At 32.6% G+C, this 15593-nt stretch overlaps 1 protein-coding gene across 5 annotated transcripts in view; it reads right to left on the bottom strand.

Annotated features, from left to right (window-relative positions):
* Nucleotides 1-1379: 1379 nt before the first annotated feature.
* Nucleotides 1380-15593, bottom strand: part of LOC148630270 (tRNA dimethylallyltransferase-like) — a 30667-nt gene continuing 16453 nt past the window's right edge. For all 5 annotated transcript variants that reach the window (XM_088564536.1, XM_088564534.1, XM_088564538.1 and 2 more), the window contains 9 exons: nt 11599-11798; nt 9800-9942; nt 8347-8458; nt 6965-7077; nt 5311-5388; nt 3764-3879; nt 3049-3160; nt 2115-2166; nt 1380-1666 (listed from right to left, as the gene is read on the bottom strand). In XM_088564536.1, the coding sequence (XP_088420662.1) occupies nt 1432-1666; nt 2115-2166; nt 3049-3160; nt 3764-3879; nt 5311-5388; nt 6965-7077; nt 8347-8458; nt 9800-9942; nt 11599-11798 (1161 nt within the window). In that variant the 3' untranslated portion in view covers nt 1380-1431. The remainder of the gene's footprint in view (nt 1667-2114; nt 2167-3048; nt 3161-3763; nt 3880-5310; nt 5389-6964; nt 7078-8346; nt 8459-9799; nt 9943-11598; nt 11799-15593) is intronic.

Raw genomic sequence — 15593 nt, 5'->3', positions numbered from 1 at the left:
TTATAGAACAGGTTTCTTTATGATACCCATGTTAAGAATAACAGCAAAAAATGCTTTCAGTTCTCTTAATGTTGATTCTTCAACTTTAAACCAGTCATGCAGGTGCGAAAATTGTCAAATCCTATTTCTACTAGCAACATAAATATATATATTTTTTATTTTAATTTCTTGTCATTTTCAATGCATAGTAGTACATGTACATGATGTTTTCCTAAGCATGTTAGTTGCATGTTTAAATGCATAAATTCTTTACTTAGCTATTATGAGACGGGTGAAACATGTAAGGGGACCAAGTTAAGTATATAGATATTTTTAGATACGATGGTGCCGTTTACAGTTTTACATCTACTAGGATTTATTTTTTGTTCATAATGTAACAAAACTTAAAAACAAAAGCCATAAATATTTAATGATGTTAAAGATACGAAAATGAAAAATATCCTTGCTTTGTTTTATCCTCGGTCAACTTCTAGTCAGACTGAAATCAGGCTCTCAGTGCTTCTAGGTCAATGGTTAAATTGATTACCAATAAATGTATAAAGACTTCGTCCTCAATTACATGTTCTATAGATATCGAACTTGGCTCAATAGATTTCCACCCCTTGTTGCACGGAGTTCAGTTTTCCAACTAATCTGGGTTAATTTGCTACATGGACCTTACTTTACTTTAGGAGACCCAACTCAAGTTACACACACCGTAAATGTAGTGATAACCCATGAATTATTATGTACGTGCATTTATGTTATTTGCAGTGCAATTTCAAAAGAAACTTTAGTGGTACTATACACATGGTTCTGCCTTTTTTTGTTATAGAGGTTGTGGGTCCCCTAACTTAAAATTAGGCCTTATATAGCCTCACTTTATTGTAGGGACCGAAGAAGAATTTTTCTCAAATTATCTTTTTAGCATACATAATTTGCAGGACTGTGGAAGAAAACATTAACAAAATAATTTAAAATTTTAAAATCAGCACAATATTCTACATAAGCGTCTGTCTTAAAAAGATCAACTGCAAATTCACATTTTATGGATCGGTTCTCATTTTTAATTTCTTTTATTTTATTTTTATATGACTGATATTGTTTTGTTTTCGTTGTTTTGTTTTTTTTTAAGATAACATAGCTATAGTCTGGTTCACCAGGCGTGTGATGGGAATTCAATTTTTTCGTTCTTCTGTATCTGTCCAGTATAACTGGATCTTCTATTGTTTCATTGTTGAAGTTATAAAACCTCCATTAACTTCACAATGACATCCAAAACAAGCCTTGGCATTGAATGTAGAATTTCGTAATTTTGCTGTGGCAGCTAAAGGGTGAAATACTGCCAAATTTCAAAGGTTTATCTAAAAAATTCTGGGAGAAAATAGCCTGACAAACAATACTGGATCAGCCGATTTAATTAATGATTTAAATATCAATGCACTGTAAATTTTATTTCACATCGGAGTCCGAGTCACTCAACTTGTTTGTTTGTAGTTCACTAGCAGTACAAAATGATTCTTTCTCTAAAATCTTTGAATTGGAAACACTATGAGTAGATGATTCATTGTCATGTGTAGTAGAATCACCACTAGTAGGTTGAGTAATGTCACCTAACTGTTCCTTTATGGATGAACTATTGTCTGATTTCTGTTCCCGAGTTCTCTTGTATACTTCAAATGCATCTCTGTGAAAAGAAACATAAGTATATATCTGAACCCATTGAAATTAACTTATACTTGTATTATTCTGATCTAACAACAGTAGACTATCACAGGATCAGCACAGTTTCATAAAACAGTTAAAAAGTATTCTGTCTCTTTCTGAAATGTTAATGATGTGAGCAAAATTATAAAGAAGATACTTCTCCACTTCAAATGGACTAAAATCATGTTACACGCTTTAAGATTATCAAAAGAGAATTATATTCCTTCATTCACATCTACATATGATGATTCCTATAAATTTAATCAATAGCTCTTGCAGAGTAAACAAGAGTTTCATTTAAGTTTTCAACATACAAAACGCTTAAATTGGATTATCTACCTTCATTCACATCTGATGCCTATTTTCTGTAGGTCTTATATTTTCAACTTTTAAAACTTTTTCACTGTAAAACATGGTCTTATAAATACCTTTTTGTTTTTGCCCTCATCATTTTACTGTGTCGCCTCCCTTTGATATGAGCTACAAATTGAAAATCATGATATTTAGTATCATTTGAATTTAACTGTACTGGTTCTTTTATTTACAGCAATCATGTTTTCTGGTTTGTTTACTTTCGATATGACGTCATCTAAACTGCTTTACATTGTTTAGTAATAATTTTTTAGAGAAATTTGAATCATGCAGCAAGGTAAGTAAAAAATAGTTTAGGAATCTGAAATACCACATTACTTGAACTTGTTACATATTTGGATGTATCTCCTTTTTGGTTTAAAGGATGATGGGATATTTTTAATATCCCAGTTATTGATATTTTTATTTGGGGTCAAAATGCAGACAACACAATTATCACATATTTTATTGAAATAACATTAATTTTGCATATGTGACAAAGCATTGTTTTCTGCATGTTATCTGCCCTCATTTTAGGGGGGCAGATAATATGTTATGAGCCTTCTCATGAGATTCACTGCTGTAACTTTTATTCTGTTTTTAGTATCATGGAAGTAGCAGGAGATATCAGGCAGTAAAAACAAAACTTGTCGCAGGTAAATAATCATTCGCTGTCATAATGAAGAGCAATGTTGTTTAAAGAACCTACAAAAGTCAAATACATATGCAAAATAACAGATAAGACAACACAATTTAGCCACTAGCCTTTTCTGATTTTTGTTTAAAAAGAAAAATTGTTAAATAATTCATTACTGGTATAAAAAATAAGTGATAAACAGATTAATACATGGCCTTATTGTCCTTGTTATCAGCTTTCAATTGATATCCTCCCTCAGGCTAAATCCCTCAGAGCCAAAAATCTTGGGACTGATAACAAGAACAATATTATAAAGGCCATAAATTAATCTATAATAACATTTCTATCATTAAAATGAATGAGACATTAATTACCTTCCCATTCCATTTTCCTGGTAAACACCATGTTACACACATCACATACATTGTATACAGCTGTATTATATGCTGAGTCCACAGGCAGAGGTTCATAGTCAGGTGTCTCACCCTGTGTATCATAATCAACTCTCATGTGAGCAAACAAAGGATTTGTTAAAAAAGGAAAATTCTGAAATTCTAGAGCAATACTAATGTAGCTTTGACATTATGCTTAGAGCCACTTTGCTTTCCAAAAGATGAAAATAGAATATCTGCTTTCAAAATTCAAAATACAGTTATGAACTAAACAACATGAACAGTTTAAATGTTTTACCAAAAGAATTTGCAACTAAGTAAAACTTTTAGTACAACTCCAGTTGACATTTACCTTCATGATAAAACCACTGTTTACAGAGACCACAGTTGACAGAAACCTTCATGATTGAGCCATAGTCAACAGCAACTTTCATGATTGAACCACAGTTGACAGTTATCTTCATGATAGAAACCAAGTTGACAGTTACCTTCATGATAGAACCCAAGTTGACAGTTATCTTCATGATAAGAACCTCAATTGACATTTACCTTTGTGATTGAACCAGTCAACAGTTGCCTTAGTGATTGAACCCTAGTTGACATTTACCTTTGTGATTGAACCATAGTCGACAGTTACCTGCGTGATTGAACCCCAGTTCACAATTACCTTCGTGATTGAACACCAGCTAACAATTACCTTCAACATTGCAGTAAGAATATCAACAGCTGGTTTATATACATGTTCTTCCCACAATGAAACATCAGTAGAATCTAATCCATATACAGGTGGTAGGAATTGTTCAGATCCTTTGTCTGTTAAAATAAAAAAGTTTACATCTTTCATTTTACTATAGTTAAATACATTTTACCCAGACACAAGTGAGAAAATTCTTGATATTCATAACAAAAGGAGTAACAATGGAGGTTTAGAACATTACTATATTGAATAAGCTTGATCAGAACATACAATGAGACTTAAGCATTGTAATGCCAAAGTCAGAGCCTACACTAGCGACTTAAGCATTGTAATGCCAAAGTCAGAGCCTACACTAGCGATTTCAGCATTGTAATGCCAAAGTCAGACCCTACACTAGCGATTTCAGCAATGTAATGCCAAAGTCAGAGCCTACACTAGCGATTTCAGCATTGTAATGCCAAAGTCAGAGCCTACACTAGCGATTTCAGCATTGTAATGCCAAAGTCAGACCCTACACTAGCGACTTAAGCATTGTAATGCCAAAGTCAGAGCCTACACTAGCAATTTCAGCATTGTAATGCCAAAGTCAGAGCCTACACTAGCGATTTCAGCATTGTAATGCCAAAGTCAGAGCCTACACTAGCGACTTAAGCATTGTAATGCCAAAGTCAGAGCCTACACTAGCGATTTCAGCATTGTAATGCCAAAGTCAGAGCCTACACTAGCCATTTCAGCATTGTAATGCCAAAGTCAAAGCCTACACTAGCGATTTCAGCATTGTAATGCCAAAGTCAGAGTCTACACTAGTGATTTCAGCATTGTAATGCCAAAGTCAGAGCCTACACTAGCGACTTAAGCATTGTAATGCCAAAGTCAGAGCCTACACTAGCGACTTCAGCATTGTAATGCCAAAGTCAGAGCCTACACTAGCGATTTCAGCATTGTAATGCCAAAGTCAGACCCTACACTAGCGATTTCAGCAATGCATCACGAAAGTTAGAACATATAATTGAGACTTCAGCAATGTAAGGCTGAGCTCAGAACCTACATTGGAGACTTCGGCAATGCAAGGCTGAGCTCAGAACCTTCACTGGAGACTTCAGCTATGCAAGACCAAGTTCAGAACCTACGTTGGAGACTTCAACAATGCATGGCTGAGCTCAGAACCTTTTCAGCAATGTAAGGCTGACCTCAGAACCTACAGTGGAGACTTCAGCAATGTAAGGCTGAGCTCAAAATCTACAGTGGAGACTACTGCAATGCAAGGCTGAGCTCAGAACCTGGAGTGGAGATTTCAGCAATGAGATACTTAAGTAAAAATATAGACTGAGACTTGAGTTACATCACCCATCCACTTGCATGTAATTCTTTTTTTACAGTCCATTGATGTATTACCTCTGTACTTGTTTTGGTAGTAGTGATATTCAATGTATGATTTGAATTTTTTAAACAGTTCTTCAGAGGATATAAAAATGTTGATTAGATTAGATTCTTTGAACTGAACTGAATGTGAAAAACTCTCTTTTAGGGAATAAGAATAAACTAACATTTAAGGAACCTGTTTCTGACCCATCTAACTTGCTTTCTAGAGTACTGTCTTGTAACTAACTTCATTTCTTCTATACCTACAAGAAAAATAATGTTTTGCATATGTTAACAGTAGAATATTTGTATAATCAAAATACTTTACCAAGAATTTATAAGGAGTTTAGCAGGATAATCAATATATATTTGTATGATAACAAACTTGGAGTTGATTTCTATAGGAAAGTAATTGAATCATATTGTCAGATGTTATGATTTTTCAATTTTATAGTGATAGTGGCACTGTTTTGAGAAAGAAAAAGAAAAAAATACCCAGTACATAAAAATCCATTAAAAATAACACATCTTCCTACTTGATCAAATTTTGCAGGAATTCAGTGCAGAATTTGCATTTTGCATGGAATACATATTTTATAACTCTAGACTATGTGAGGGTTCCCTAAAATGTTTTAATATATATCTGTCACAAATGCCTTTCATCTTAAGATTTATCCCATTTTTATTAAAATGATCACTTTTCCTCATATCCATTTCAATCTGGATTTAAAATATGAGTTACAAATCTGAATGAAATGTTCAGTTCAATCAAATGATCTGAATTGCGGTGTTTTGAATATACACTCTGAAACTTCACTATCGTCAGTCATCATAAAACAAATGCACCAATGATGAAAACACGGCTTGCTGTTAACGCTTGAAGTGCACCAGTTAATTATTTTATATCAGTAATTAACACATTACAAGAAGCTGAAGCAAAACTTTGATGCAAATAAAAGGCCGGACTTGCTTTTTTTTAATAATCATCAATGACATTAATAATAAATAAAATGGTTTGCAGAGCAGATCTGGATACAACCAGAGGCAAACCTTGAACAGACATGGGCACCTTGTGGTACAATATCAAAAAGATCCATTCACTTAAGGTTAAGTTTTCGACCAGAAATAATGAAAAAGCATGTTACTATCTCCTTTTTGCATAATGTTAAGTAAAATGTGTGCTTATTTTGCCAGCAAAATCTTTTTTTTTGCAATTTATTCATGCATAACATGGAGCCAAAATGTGTAAATTTTGCAAAATTAAGAAAAAGCAGTATATTTCACTAGGGTTTTCTTTGCAGGAGATTTTGGCCACATGTGTTGACAACTTTAAAAATAGTCCACCCGTTAAAGGCTATTGTATCAGAACAACTTTTAACAAAATATTTAGTTTGTTGAAATATCTAGGCAATAAGTTTGAATAAAAAAAACAAGTAAACCTCCCAATTTTCTATCCCAAAGAGGTTGAAATCATAGACAGTATAGAAACTTACAGTACTGTTGATTGAATAAAGAAATGAGTGGGTAGTGTCTTCAATAAGGACAGCTTCTTCTTGGTAAATACACATTAAAATACTACATATCTATAGTGTCAAAGGAGACTTACGAAATGAATAGACAATGAGTTTATTGAAAACAAAAGGAAGCTTTAATAACAAACACAATAGTAGAAGAGTTAATAGAATGAAGGGGCACTTTTGAAATTGTGAAAAAGAGGCAACTTTTTAAAGAAAATGATCAGTAAGATTTATAAATGAGAATCTTTGAAATGTCACTTTAATTTTTTTTTTTTTTTGGCTTTACAAACAATAATGCATTCAGTCATGTTTTACCTCATACCTTTCTCTAACAACTTTAGTCCCTTCTCGGTTTGTTTCTCAGCATCAGGAAGAAGCAGGTACTCATGGAATTCTTTGAATCCAATACTTTGGAATATTCCATGTGTGTAATCACTGATATAGACAATAACATAAACAATTCCCTCAAGTGGATAATATTGTACTTCTATTACCAAATATAGGCTTACAGTGCAATATGTCAAAATAAAACTTGTTAAAACTAGAAAACAGATTCCTACTTCAGATTTGGTTAATACTGCCAGTGCTTTTCATTATATACAATTTTAACACTATAGTTTCAATACAATTTTCAAAGTCAAAGGGAAATAAACCAAGGTCTATTGATGGCAGTAACAATCAAATTGTTAACTAAAGGTCTCAGTATTGCATTAATATTCTCATAGACTTCTATAGTGAAGTGCATATTTTTAGCATTTTTTCAAAAATATGTAAAATGATTCAATAAAAGTTTCACTTGTGTAGCATTTCTAACAACTTGTGAAAAATTAGTTTCCCGCAAAAAAAGTAGTCCACGAAGATCAGACAGAAAAAAAAATCTTGAACTAGAAATAGCCATTTTCTTTACTTTCACTTTCATTTTGCACTCACCAAACCAACCTTTTCAGTTGATCATTTTTATGTTATAATGTTAAATTTTCTTAACAAAAAGTTTGTCATCTTATAGTGTTATGTTTGCTCTATTTTATAAGTCATTGTTCACATCTTCTGACAAAACATTAATTTGCAAAAAGGGAAAACGAAAACGTACTATGTTTTGACGTACACCCGCTTAGGGATATGCAATACAATACTGGTACCTAAAGAGTTGTGATTATTCAAAAGTACTTTAACCACACCACATTTTTTGTGCATGTCCCAAGTGAAGAATTGTCTTGTTTTGTTTTCACTTTCATTTTTTAAATATAACTTGAGTATATGGGGGCAACTTTTTTGATGTACCTGTGTATAACGATGTTTTGGGGCAAGCTGCACCTGCCCTGTGGTGTGAGGGTTTCATTGTTGTTTATTGAAGACCAATGACATTTTCATCCAGGTGGGGTTGTTGTCTCTTTGACATATTCACCATACCTATTCTCGTTATAAGTCCTTGGTAACAGGATATTGTTGTCAATTTTTTCTGAAAATGGATCCCACCATATGACATACCTACACGAAGAATGTGTTAAAATTTCAAGCTACTGTGATGGATAGTTGCTGAAAAAACTGTGACAAAAAAAAAATGTGTTACAGAAACACAGACACACTGAAACACACACAATAGTAAAACAGTATACCCCCTCTCCTTCAGAGTAGGGGTATAATAAATCACTCACTAAAATAAATCTATATATGGTATTACTGCTTTATGATGATATAACTTACTTGTTATCCTGAACTCTGGACATGTTATACCTTTTATGAAAATCTTGTAGTTCTTCTAACAAACCTTTTGCTATCATTTCATCAACTCTTTTATCTGTTCTGTTCTCTAGCACTACAATAAAATTAGAACTACATACTTACCATTAGTCATTATGTACTATGAAAAAAAGGAATGTGACTCATTTATTGTATTAGAAAAAGTGTAAACATAAAATTATGCTTTGCATATATTGGTACATAAAATTTATAAGCTATTCGTGTTCATTCAAATACATACAAATGTTTACCTTCAATGCAAAAAAAAAAAGCCATCTTGTTTATTTTGAAAATGAAGGCCAAGCTATTTCTCCAAATTGCCTAATGTCAACTAAATTAAACTATAAGGCCACTGATTTAATATTACATTTCATTGTAATGATGATGTACATACACAATACTTTCTTCTGAATGCCTTCAAATACGAGGTAATTGATTATGTTTTGAATTGCATCTATTATAACAATAACAATAATACTTTATTTCAAGAGGGTAACATAGTTAGTTTACAACTTATCTTTCCTGAAAACCTCAAATAAATCTATAAATATGCATATGAACCTTTTTAAAATTTTAAAAATCAAACATGAGATACCATACCATTGAGGCAGTGCTGATCATGCAGGACAGACAGACGTACAGACTGGTTACTACAGGGTACTATTGTACTGTCTAAAACTCTTTGACAAATTTTATTTGACACAGAAGTTAAGAGCCAAAAATAACCATTTCATTAAATTAAACTATGTTTCTAAGGTGTAAAGTGTAAACATCTCTATGAAACTTTACCACAAGGTTTTACAACTATTAGCATGTGATAAATTTTTCGGGTAATGACTTTAATTGTTTAGGCAAACAAAACGGGCAAAAGTTATGTATGGATCACTATGAAATTGTACCACAAATTTTGGTACCACAAGAGAAAGGTTTGGAATAATTTTGTGGTCATAACAATAATTGTAGGGATGAAAAAAAGGAAGGAGAAGTAAGCCTTTAATGAAACAATATAACCTAAGTATCAATTTACAGATCTCCATGTTACTGTACCACAAAAGTTAGCCTGGGGTTGACATTGGAGGTTATGACTGTTACCATAAAATGATGAAGGAATTGGGGCCAAAAAGGAGCCAAAACCAAGCATTTTTCTGGTTTCCAGGTAATAACTCAGGATTTGTTTGCAGTTTGGTACAACCCAGAGCTAGAGGTTGGAGTTATTTCTCTTGGTGCTTATTTAGTGCTGTTTTGAAGAAAAGCAGGAAAAGTAAGACATGTAATGTTCTCCCTTTTTAGAAAGGAATCAAATATGAATGGAGTAAAGCTCTAAATGTTGATTTGTTGAGAAACAATAACAGGTAAGAATACAGTCAGAACGTCTTACTGGACCTTTTTTGTACTTAAATTCTGTAGGAATAAGTACCATTTTTCTCGGCCTGTATCCAAAATATGCATGTATTATCATAACGAAACTGCCCTCTTGATGCATCGAGTCCAGTCCATGATTTCTGACATTGTAATATCTTACTCATCTCTATACCATATCTGTTATATACTTCTAAAGCTCTGTAAATAACAATCTACTAGTTCTAATGGAGAACACCAAAGTCTCCACCAAATTGGTTTCATTTATTCATTTAACAAGTTAGAAACAAAAAAAGAGGCTGTTTTCTTGGTCATCTGAATTGATTCAGTCATGAGTAACAAGACTGCTACTCATAGTAACATATCTCCAGCACTCATGTACCTAAATCCTCTTAACTTTTACAATATTTGTAGAATCAACTGTGTAGAATGCAAATCTACACTTCATATCAATAAAAACAAATTATGATTTGGACAAGAAAAATAAATTGGAGCATACATAAGAACAGCAACTTCTACTATTACATCTAGTATCAGAGCAATGTACATGTATAATATTCCTCCATGCTATAGGTATAAAAATAGCTTTTTTTAAAGATTATAATTCAATTTTGGATGTTAAGTCTGTTCTGACTGGTTAACATAATTTTACAATGTGATTGTGATGTCATACAATGATGTTAGTTAAACTCTGAATTTAAAATTAAATTATATGGAATGACTGAAATATTTTGAGTCTATTTGAAATAAGCTCAATGCACATGGCACACACTTGGAAATAACTACAGTCGAACCTCGTTAAGTCGAAGTCTAAGGGACCATGCAAAAATGTTTGAGTTATCCAAGGTTCGAGTAATCTGAGGTCGAGGATAAACCGGAAATACTAGTAGTTTGGTTCATGATTGATTCTGTATTTACATCATTTGTTGTGCTTTTACATGTATATGTACTTCACTTTGCATGGTACTTCGTGATGTCATAAGTTTCATATCTGAAGATATCTTTTTTTGTATGTTGTATATCATGTTTGTAATACTGAATGGCACTGAGTGTTTTAGTGAAATTTCCATTTTTATTTTTTCTATATCAAAAACATCATAGTTCATAACATGCTGCTTTGATTGATTCACAATCAGGAGTATCATCAAACCATGTGCTCTACAGTATTATGCTAACATTTAATTCAAATTCAATGGTGAAATGAATGTAGTCATTGAAATACCCTTACTATCGTCTGTTTGATGTTTCATGAAATAGTCAAGATACCATTACCATTCATCTGTATTTTTAAAAAAAAAATTCAAAATATCCAAAATCACTGTTAGTGTAAATTCTGACGTGTATATAAAATTTGTTTCTTTTAACAACATGCGCAGTTTTAAATTAATTAAAAAAAATCAAACCATAAAGAGTGTCAACAAATAAATTTTAAAAGCCACGCTAATTGTTGTTAAAACACACTTCGATCATGGTTTGTAATAAAGCAATGAGTTTTCGGACTAATTAGTTGACTTCAAGACATCAGGGTTAATTAACCTCAAAGCCCTATCGAGGGGACTGATTAATTACCTTGAGTATCCGAGGTTTCGATTCATCCGAGTTCGAGTCATCCGAGGTAAAATTGTATTGAAGTAAGGGGAGTTTTGCAGGGACTTTGTAATTAGTTCAAGTTATCCAAGATTTCGAGTAATCCGAGTTCGACACATTGAGGTTTGCCTGTACTGAGGTAATTATATGGTTTAGTGTGCCAACATGATTGAGGTTATTTCTTCATAGTAAAGAAATAACAACCATTCCTTGAAAAGAAGTGTTGATGAAATGTGCTTATCAAACAAGCATTTGACCTTTGATGGTTACCTGATGATTTTACGTTTACTATGAGGATGTAGAGATTCAGCTTGTTTTCTGTCGACTTCCATAAGTTTCTGATGTAATACCAGTGTATCTTCTTTTTCCAGTGATTGTCTGTAATAACTGTCTTCATCTTCACTATAAGTACTTCTTACAGCTTTCCCCCTATTATCACTAGAGATAGCACCAGCTGCCTTTTCAACATCCTGAAAAACATGTAGTCTAGTAAATGCAAAAATAAAATTTACATATTCATTACTTTATGACAAATTTGAATCCAGCACCAAAACACTAACATATAACAAGTTTAAATTTGGAAAAAAAGAAAAAAACTAGTTTTAACTTGAGATAACAAAGTGCCTTGCAGAGCTCACTTTGATATGACTGCATAGGTCAAATGCAGAACAATTTGGGCGAGTGAGCTTAATATGAATCTTAGTTTGGCATTATTATGAAACATTAATAGTGAATTTAATTAGTTACAAATTCTTTAAAATGACTAAAATCATAAACTAGAGGCCCTAAAGAGCATGTTTTTCTGACCTGGAAATATCAGAAATAATGTAATCATATTATTTGATCATGTGGAACCATAAGTTTCATCTATAGAGTGCCTTCCTATGTAAGCTCATTTATTCACCAGGTCATATGCACCAAAGTGACCGAAAATTAACAGTATCAACAGAGCTGACCTACATCTAAACAGATCTATATTTTACAGGACAAGACAAACAATGAAGCCACACTATGACAGTTGAATGCTATTTCAGTGCATGATAGATTGACCCTGGTGTATTTTTCAATGTATATAGGAACATTTTCCCATGCTCATTAGATTTCAATTGAGTGTGTTCACTGCAGGTGGGGTGCATTTTACCTACAGTGGTGTGTCAGTCTGACCTGATTAGGTTACTCTCTGGGGGTATATCTAATTTGTTTGATACCTCCAAATCTCCATCTTGGGGTGAAACTAATCAGCTAGATAGGATCATATGGTGAGCATAATTATTTGATACTTAAAATCTTTATCTTTACTGTGAGACTAATAGCTAAATGTCAGAATCAGGGGAGACTAATTACATAAGTATTTAATACTTGTAAAACAATTAAACAACCTGATCTAAAGTGTCAAAAGGTCACAAGGAAGAAAAATGATCAATTAAGACTTTACTTTCTAAGACAATAATTGTACATCACCTGAGCAGAACCAGCTTTATAACACAGAATTAATCAGGAACAAATTATATTGTTTTTGGAACCAATCTGGGACTATTATCCTTACACAACAGAAGTAACACTCCTTATAACTATGTCATCATCAGTGACCCAGATATATACCACACACTCCCCCACAAACTTCATTCATGATATTATGCCCATCCATCACACTTGTTTCCCCACCATGTATAATCATCACCATTCCCAAACTATGTCAGATATATACCAGTAAATTACAGAAACAATTTGACAAATGTTAAGAACGTGTTTCATCACCTTAATTTTGACAATTTCAATACCATTTTACATTATTCAACATGATGATTGTCAATTACAAACAGCTGATCAGAGGCTTGTGTTGTTTATATTGTGTCTGGGAAAGTTCTCCAGCTAACCACAGGAGCTCTGTTCAGATATGATTTACAGAAAAAGGTGAGAGGAAACAGTTCACTTATGACCTGGGAACCAGTTCACCTGGAGCTAATTGAGTTCTTTTTTTACCAATGAAAAGTTGAGAGAGTTAACTGCTATGAACTGTTTAGAGTCACTTTGACCATTGACAATTTCGGCAGTTTCATGTAGGTTATAACCTTTTAATTGAAAAAAATACAATCTGGGAATTTTAAATCATATGTAACAAAGAGCAAAAAGGGAAGTTTACTGTTCCTGTTGGCTGAATGCAATGATCCAATGATTGAGTTCTATACAAATGACAATTTCCTGTTATTAGGTAACATGTGTAAACCTACTGAAAACAATGTAACATCTGCACACAAAGATCTGTATCATGTAAGACTGCAGGGAGCTTTAATAAAGGACATTCCAGACTTCATTATCAATATTCTAGAATGAGCATGCATTATAATTGATCATGAAAGTAAAGAAAAAACACCTCTTAATTAAGGTTGGCAGACATAGGCAAGATATGATTACCCAAAGTGGAAACTTTGAATAGTCGGCACACACACCTGATGAGCCACCAGAGCCACTCAAAAAGTAAACTGTTTTGTAGTTGGCATTCAGGTCATAAACCCAATGAAGTTTGAAAATATAAGCTCTTGTAGTTTCAGAAGAGTTGTTTAGAGGGGAGCAACTAGAAATGCCTGCAGAGTTTGAAGCAAGAATATTTGAGACAAATATGGAAGCAACATTTATGCTTGATATGTACGTCCGAATTGGGGATTTTGATTAAATGTTTGACACAGATTTTGACTATAATGGAAATGGTCATCAAAGTTTCATGAAAATTGGTGGAAACAATTTAAAGAAATTGTATAATGGGTGAAACTACCCTTTTTATGACTAATTAAGTACAAGAACTTGAAAACAATAAATCAGAAATTCATGAAAATCAAATTGGAGCTTACAACAATAGAAATTATTTTCCAAAGTAAAATACAAACTGGTAAATGCTTTTGAGTCCATAAAACTTAACCACCTATCCCAAAATTCCAAATCATAAAATCAGAATTTTTACAAAAATTGAAATGGAGCTCACACCAATAAAAAGAAACCACTCACTAAAATTCATGAAAATTGGTGGAAGTGTTCTTGAGTTATCTAATGACAAACAGACAACAGTGTAATTAACATCCCATAAAAAAGACTGGTGTATAAAAATCAACCAATAAGAACTTGCAATAGCCCTAACAAAGCTATCTTGTTCAATGAACCACAAGACAATTCAGTTATCATTCCTACTAAGTTTGATTAAAGTCTACCATGTAATTTCTGAGGAGTTTTGCTATCTACAGATGACGAATGCCAAGATTAGCTAAAAATTAAATGAAAAAATCAAAAGGATGACATCAGATTTCAGCCATAACCCACTGTTATACTATTGCACTTTAAGTAAAGTATTTTATTCATCTATTACAATACAGTTTTCAAGAAAGTAACAGAATCAGGAAAAATCTTCCTCTTTTGCCTTTCTTTTCAAGTTATTATTGTACAAAATTTAATATTTTGAATTAATAACAGGTTTTAACACATTGTATGAAACTTGAAGTGGATAAATATCTATTAACTTAAAACAAGGTCTTCCAAAAGCAATAGTTTTTTATGATCTTAGCAGAAAAATTGTGACATTAGTAATTTCAGACCAGGCAAATAAAATTAAAGACCATGGCAAGCAAGCTCATAAAATAGGCCATAAATAGCAGAGTAAAATATTTAAAAAATGATATTTTCATTCATTCATTCTAGAATCATTCGCACTGGTTGGTAATTTACATACTACTATGATAAGTGGTATCATGTAACCTGTTAAACAGAGTTTAATTGATCTTAACTGATGATCTAAACTTCCTGCAGAGATACATACCACAAACCATGTAGAAACACATTGATTACATTAATTCTGAAGTTTTCCCACAACCTACAATTTGGAATGCATTCATACCATTAGTTGTAGTAATTTTACAAACATAAGAATCTGCAATGTGTATCATACATGTATATTTTTAAGCTTTCCAACAATGACTATAATTCATATCTTTATCAATTTTGCATTGAGGATTTGTCCTGGAACTTGATCAGAGGTCATGACCTTAGACACCATATGTTAGTTATCTTTGTAATACAGACTGTGATGTAAAAGGTCAAGTAGGCACTAATTATGGAGGAAGTCTAATGATATGGCTAATGTCAAGTGTATAAGGGAAAGTATAAAGGGAATAACCCTGATCTCTGAATCAAATAATGTCTAGATTGGAATGAAGCCTCATTAACCAAAGTCAAATACATTCTGTATAATAAGTTTCTAAGAAAAAAAAACACTAAAT

The sequence above is a fragment of the Perna viridis genome, chromosome 1, assembly GCF_037379345.1.
Source record: "Perna viridis isolate PV_CMFRI_1.1 ecotype Kerala chromosome 1, ASM3737934v1, whole genome shotgun sequence".
Lineage (NCBI taxonomy): Eukaryota > Metazoa > Mollusca > Bivalvia > Mytilida > Mytilidae > Perna > Perna viridis.
The sequence above is the reverse complement of the archived record's forward strand: the minus strand, read 5'-3'. Positions and strand labels throughout refer to the sequence as shown.